This window comes from Thalassophryne amazonica, chromosome 5 (genome assembly GCF_902500255.1).
Source record: "Thalassophryne amazonica chromosome 5, fThaAma1.1, whole genome shotgun sequence".
NCBI lineage: Eukaryota > Metazoa > Chordata > Actinopteri > Batrachoidiformes > Batrachoididae > Thalassophryne > Thalassophryne amazonica.
In genome coordinates, this window is record NC_047107.1 from 122,299,274 (window position 1) to 122,306,640 (window position 7,367).

The following is a 7,367-nucleotide window of genomic DNA, read 5'->3' on the forward strand; positions in this document are numbered from 1 at the left end:
ATATGGAGTGAATGGGTTTTTAAAGAGAGAGAGAGAGAGAGAGTTTATCTTGTGTACTGGACGTGAGCATTGCACAAACCAAAAAACACCGTGTGTCATTGTGAGTGAGCCAGTGCGTCTCGGTGCTGCTGCACAGCGCCTCTGAACAGGGTGTTACAGCTGTGATACTCAAGATATTACAAGTACATTAAGTAACTCATAAAATGCAGCTTTTTTTACCAAGTCGTGACAATAGCAAATAGAAATAATTACTTGTGAAACAACTTCAAATGCGTAGTCCAGCAGCACAATGCACGGCATCCAGCCAGTGCACGTGCATGTGGCTGGACCATCTGATCACCTTGGTGCGCCCTCGTGGGCACACACCATCTGATCACCTCGGTGTGCATCCATGGGCACACATCATCTGTTCGCCTTGGTGCGCCTCCGTGGCACACACCATCTGATCGCTTCGGTGCGCCCGCGTGGCCACACACCATCTGATCGGCCCCGTGCACCACCGTGGCACACACCATCTGATCGCTTCGGTGCACCATCGTGGCCACACACCATCTGATCAATTCGGTGCACCTCCATGGCCACACACCATCTGACCGCCTCAGTGTACCTGCATGAGCCTGTCTGGACAGTGTAGCGTCCAGCTGTCTGCTAAAAAGTGGATTTCGAAATTCATTAAAGTTCAGTAAAGTTCTTTTTCTGTAATTATTGTGTATGGCTTTGCAATATAAAGCGCCTTGGGGCAACTGTTGTTGTGATTTGGCGCTATATAAATAAAATTGATTTGATTTGATTTGATTTCCTGGAGAGAGCAAGTGTGTGCGACGCATTTAGTCCTGTCTCACATATATGGATCTGAACACATGAAATACATAATGTGTCACCAGCTGATATATGGCCAGTAAATGATGGTGTTTGTAATGATGTTGTGGTGATGACATTTGTAGCCTGTAGCTGCGGTGGTGGAGAACAAGGACCCTTCTGGATGGATGTGACGTGGCCTGATTCAAATTCACCCCCGACCACGGTCAGATTGTTTCAAATGCTGTTGAGTTGTCGTCTTGTATATCTAGATTACGGTCATATTGCATATTGTCCTGCGTTTGACATTTTTCCACCACGAAAGTAGAGATCATGTGCTCTACATTCAGGCTGGCCGCGTGACTGTGCCCGACTGTTAAGACTGCTCTTAGAATGCTGTCCAACATTTTCGACTGCCCCTCGACACTTCCTGAGTGTGGGTCGAATTTTCATTCGGACAGCATTCGGGCTCATTCGGCCTCTGGTGTGAGCCGGTGTGATGGCTGAATTATTCATTTTTATACTGTGGTCCACCCACATTTGAACTGCGTTCAGGAGCTATTACACACGGCACATGTTGGGATCATTCGAGGCGGGTTGGGACACAATCGCAGTATTTGGACGGCATTCTTGCGCATTTTTTATTCTCTCCCGGATGTGTTTTTCCCCCCTATTCGACCGATTCTTCATTCGTGCTCATTCTTGCTAACTGTGACTTGGCCCTTACTTGTGCACATTTCTCATTTTCCTTTTATTTCAGCTACATTTAGCCAAAATCCTTTCTGTGGTGTGTTTGCTACTGTAGCTCTCTCTTTCTTTCTCTCTCTCTCTCTCTCTCTCTCTCTCTCTCTCTCTCTCTCTCTCTCTCAACATTAATGTAGTTTTGAAGTAGCTTAAAATCAGTTTCTTTCGAGATTCGCTAAAGACGAAGGCCATAAGTCAGATTCGACTTTTCCAGTTGTGGCACTCGGTCAGAAGCACGGGGGGTTCTGCTCCCCGCTTCAAAGAGATGATGGGGCGGTTTGACTGCCAGACATCTTCTCCACCTGCAGGCACGATGGAGGATGGCCAGACGAGAAATATCTCAGAGCTTTAGGACACAACCTTCCGGGTCATAGCTAACTTTTGTCAGGCAGAGCTAAGATCTGACAGTAAATGAGACACTTTCTGTGAAGACGGCAGTGATCTTCTGACCTTCAGCAGGAGGGAGGCCACTGAATCCAATAGGAGACATTGAAATATGTTGACAAAGTAGATCGGCAGCAATACGACCAGAGAACAATACGAACAAAAAGGTGTTTGTTCAGTCCCATCACAGAGCCAAAACGCCAGAAAAAGCTAGCATTGTTCTTCACATCGAAGACTCCAGAGTGGAAGCACTGAGACACAACAGAGCTCCATTCTCAAGACTTTACACGACGTCAGTCACAGAACAGCATGCTGGGAGAACTTCTCAAACATCAAAACAAACCCTCAGTGCACAAATTATTTGACGAATCCAAACCTTCGTATGACCGACCATATTTTCTGGACTATAAGTCGCACCAGAGTGAAAATCACACTTGTCAAACAATGTAAACATCACATTACCATTCAGAAGCTAGTCAACTAATTAATGTCAATGCAGCAGGCACATAATGAGTGTAAACTGCTTCTTTGCTTCTTTTGGCCATTGAATAGACAATCATTGGTGACTTAAATGTTTGAAACCTCTTTTGTAAAATATTTGTAAAACATAATAGACTTAACTTAGCTGATTTACCTGTTGCTGTTCTTATTGTATCACACAGTTCAAACAAGTGGCCTTTCAGTTTGAGAGCATGATTTATTCAATTCACCCATCCTCTCAAATAACATTTTTCTCATCCAGAGCTGCTGCTGCTTCTTGTTCTTCTTCTAACTCTTCCTTCTTTTTTTTCTAGTTCCTCTTCTAATTCGTCTCCTTCCCCAGTAGCTGGAGAAGGCCAGTTGGACACCCACATTTTCCTGACTACAGCAGATAGATAGCTGTTTTAGAGGTGTGGTATTGGTCTGGTTGTCTGCCTGGGTGGTTGCCATCCAGAACCCAAGGTGTTTCTGTGGTGTTGTGGATGTGGCAAAGCGCAGTACCCAGTGCATGCTCCCAAACTTTACTTGGGGAATAAAAAAAATTACTTTTGACCCCAGTGACCTTGACCCTGATGTTGGACCTTTGGCTAATTTGACCTTACCAAGGACATGCTGAAACTAATCTGTAGACATATGTGTGTCATGTTTGGTGCAAATCAGAATGAGTCAAAAGTTTGACCTTTGATCCGAAATGTAGTGCATCTGTAACGTATTAACAGTACTCCACTTTTTCCACATTTTGAATGTTACAGCCTTATTCCAAAAGGAGCATCCCCAAAAGGCTCAGCCATTCACAAGCAAAGATGGGGCGAGGATCACCACTTTGTGAACAACTGCATGAACAAGTAGTCCAACAGTTTAAGAACAATGTTTCTCAATGTTCAATTGCAAGGAATTTAGGGATTCCATCATCTACAGTACATAATATAATCAGAAGATTCAGAGAATCTGGAGAACTTTCTACACGTAAATGGCAAGGACAAAAACCAACACTGAATGCCCGTGACCTTTGATCCCTCAGGCGGCACTGTATTGAAAACCAACATCATTGTGTAAAGGATCTTACCATGTGGGCTCAGGAACACTTCAAAAAACCCATTGTCTGTTAACACAGTTCGTCGCTACATCTACAAGTGCAAGTTAAAACTCTACTATGCAAAGTTATAGCCATACATCAACAACATCCAGAAACGCTGCCGCCTTGTCTGGGCACAAGCTCATTTGAAATGGACAGACGCAAAGTGGAAAAGTGTGCTGTGGTCTGATGAGTCCACATTTCAAATTGTTTTTGAAACCATGGACATCATGTCCTCCAGACAAAAGAGGAAAAAGACCATCCAGATTGTTACCAGCATAAAGTTCAAAAGCCAGCATCTGTGATGGTATGGGGGTGTGTTAGTGCTCATGGCATGGACAACTTACATATCTGTGATGGCACCATCAATGCTGAAAGGTACATCCAGGTTTTGGAGCAACACATGCTGCCATCCAAGCAACGTCTTTTTCAGGGACGTCCTTGCTTATTTCAGCAAGACAATGGCAAGCCACATTCTGCATGTTACAACAGCGTGGCTTCGTAGTAAAAGAGTGCAGGTACTAGACTGGCCTGCCTGCAGTCCAGAGCTGTTGCCTGTTGAAAATGTGTGGCGCATTATGAAGCACAAAATCCGACAACAGGGACCCCGGACTGTTGAACATTAAGCAAGAATGGGAAAGAATCCCATCTACAAAGCTTCAACAATTAGTGTCCTCAGTTCTCAAACACTTACTGAGTGTTGTTAGAAGGAAAGGTGATGTAATACAGTGGTGAACATACCACTGTCTTAGCTTTTTTTGAACCGTGTTGCAGACATCCATTTCAAAATGAGCAAATATTTGCACAAAAGCAATAAAGTTAATCAGTTTGAACATTAAATATCTTGTCTTTGTGGTGTATTCAATTGAATATAAGTTGAAGAGGATTTGAAAATCATTGTATTCTGTTTTTATTTACATTTTACACAAAGTCCCAACTTCATTGGAATTGGGGTTGTCGTTAGTAACATTGAAAAACATTTATAAACCCTTTTGGCTCCTGTCTGCTATGTAATTTGAGGCAGTAAGACAGCTAAGAAGAGCTAGGCTCACCTCTACCCAAGCAGAAGGAGCCTGGCTGCCAGGCTGCCAAAAAAAACAAAAAAAAAAACAAAAGTTATTCCCCTTTACAGCCATGAGGTTGAAGTCCTCCAAAGGAAAGCAGGTTTGACTTATGGTTTTGATTTCTAAATCAGTTTCTGTGTAGGCTCTCAGTTGTCCAGGTGGTTTCCATAGTAGAGAAGCTTGAATCTTTGACTGGACTGGGTTGCTTCACGCGAGGACGTTTCGCTTCAAATCGCAGAAGCTTCCTCAGCTAAAATTCTAGCTCTGGAAGTCTGACTTCTGTCTGACTCTTGTAGAGAAGAATAAAACAGAAGCCAACAAAAGCTGGAGCTTTTGTTGGCTTTTTAAAGAATTAGAATTAGAATTTTAGCTGAGGAAGCTTCTGCGATATACTAATATACTATGCTTTCTAATCTTTTAATTCATTTTATTGTGTTTTCTGAATTGTTTTGTGTGAAGTGCCTTGAGAGAACTCTGTTTGATTGTCTGATTTGGTGCTATATAAAGTGAATAAACTGAATTGAAATTGAGGCTCAGTTTACCCATAATGAAGTTTGGCATCTGTGTGTGTTGATATGTTCAAAACTTCAGAATTTGTGCATTATTTTAAAATTAAAAGATATGTATTATATTTTCACTTTGGACAAATGACACTTAACATTAATGTAGTTAAACTATCTGGATTAATTTGGTTTATAAATCAAAATCATAAGTCAAACCTTTCCTTTTCAAGACGTCTGCCTTATGGCTGGACAACTGTATGCTGTCAAGGTAAATTATGCTTCCCTACAGCAGTGGCCAGGGCGCGCAAAGACAGAAGTAGTGCTGGCTCATTGGCTGTGTTTGGGTTTGTGATCTCCTTTGATTATATCAGAAGCATTGGCAGTGTTTAAACTCAAAATCAGCTTCTCAGTAGCCAACAGTGTACCGGAGACAATACTGAAAGTTATCAGTTAGCAGTATCTTCTGATAAATTTTTTGGTGGTTTATCAGTTAAGCATTATAAAAGATAACTTTTCAGTTAATTGATTAGCGGTTATCAAATCTAACTTTTTGGTTAGCTGTGCCCACCACTGGTGTACTGGAGGTTTGAGGTTCACTTTAAAATGTGTATTTGAAGACTTAATAAAACCAGTCACTCACTGTTTTTTTAAATGTCATCCTTGCTAGGTTTCCATGGCTGTACCGTAACGTCCACCAGTTGCACCATCAGCACCGGATCCCCTTCGCACTGGCGGCTCAGGACGCCAGCTCAGTAGAGCTGCTGTCGCTGATGCTGCTGTCTCTGAGCTGCGCGTGGGCGCTGGGCTGCCACCCCCTGAGTGAAGCCGTCTTCCACTTCCTCAACAGCTGGCTGGCGGTGGAGGACCACTGCGGCTACGACCTGCCCTGGGCTCTGGACAAGCTGCTGCCGGGCCTTGGCGGGGCGCCTTTCCACCAGGCACACCATATTTTCCACCAGGGCAACTACGCCCCCTACTTCACCCACTGGGATCGACTCTGTGGCACCGAGTGTACATCAGTGCTTTATTCCCATCCAGACTGACTGTGATCACATCTGCCACAAAGAAAGTTGTTTTCAGGTTAAAGATCAGCTATATTGTGTAAAATTTATCTGAGATGAATTTTGTTACTGTTGATGTCAAATGTTAGTGAAACGAATGTGTTACTTGGTTCCTCAAATAGCAATTTCAATGCGAATGTCAATTTTTTTTAAGATGAATGAATGAATTTTTTTTTTTGTCTTTTTTTCTTGTTTTTGTCCGATCTGGAATCGAACACGAGATGTTTTGTGCTGCAGCTACACAGACACAGTCTGAACCGCTGTGGGCGCTGAAACACTATATGGCTTTGATTTGTCCCACTGCAAGTGAATGTAGCTCAAGTGAGCAGGTGGAGACAAAGCACAGGCAGCTGAGCCAATAAGAAAACTTCAGCGCTTTATGATGACACGGGTGTGGGCGGGGCTTTCATGGTGTTCAGGTAAAGCAGCAAATGTTCTGTTTAGCCGCAACAAACAGTCATATAAAATGATCCAAGTGTTTGTTTTTTTAATTGAAAAAGTCAGATTGTGGATGTATTGTCTTTACTGTATGAACTGTATCAATGATTACAGCTGCCGGGAACCACCGGCAGTTCTGAAGTGATGAGCACAAGGCCACAGTAATGTGTACACACCATCACAGAGCACGTCTGTGCGTGATTAATGTCCCCATCTGAATGTTGATCTCGACTTGCATCAAGAAGCACATCTGATGTAAAAGTTGTGTTAAATCAGTAAGCGGAGCTCCAAACCAGAGATGGAGGATCCACTGTGACCACCCTGAACATCCAGCAGCAGCTGCAACTAGAAGGAGAAGGAGGAAAAGGTGTTTATTTTGGTCATTATGTCACATTCTTTCTGATGGCTGCAGAGGGAAGGACTCAGGGTACATAGCGAGAAGGATGCTGAGGACTGAGCCACCAAGCAGGAGGATAAAGAGGAGGTTTATGGATGTACTGAGGGAGGACATGCAGGTAGTCGGTGTGATGGAAGGAAGGAAGGAAGGAAGGACAGGGTGAGATGGAGAGCGATGATCTGCTGTTGTGCCCCCTAATGGGAGCAGCCGACAGACGAAGATGTCACCTTGCTTCTGTTTGTGGACAGCTTCTTGTAAAAGTAATAACATTAATAAAAACACAGTAGGCACATGGCACTTACACTATAGGTATTCCTTTGAAAAAAGATGGTGCAAATATTTGAATATTACTGAGTTTGAGATGTTTTTATTGATTTGAGAATACTTTATGATACAGAATTCATATTCACTAAGATGACACAA

The 7,367-nt window shown here is 43.1% G+C and overlaps 1 protein-coding gene across 1 annotated transcript in view; it reads left to right on the forward strand.

The window, feature by feature from the left end:
* ch25hl3 (cholesterol 25-hydroxylase like 3) overlaps positions 1 to 6,905 on the forward strand; it is a 15,001-nt gene extending 8,096 nt beyond the window's left edge. Inside the window, exon 2 of the mRNA XM_034171230.1 lies at positions 5,716 to 6,905. Within this exon, the coding sequence (XP_034027121.1) occupies positions 5,716 to 6,091 (376 nt within the window). The 3' untranslated portion in view covers positions 6,092 to 6,905. The remainder of the gene's footprint in view (positions 1 to 5,715) is intronic.
* Positions 6,906 to 7,367: the final 462 nt, after the last annotated feature.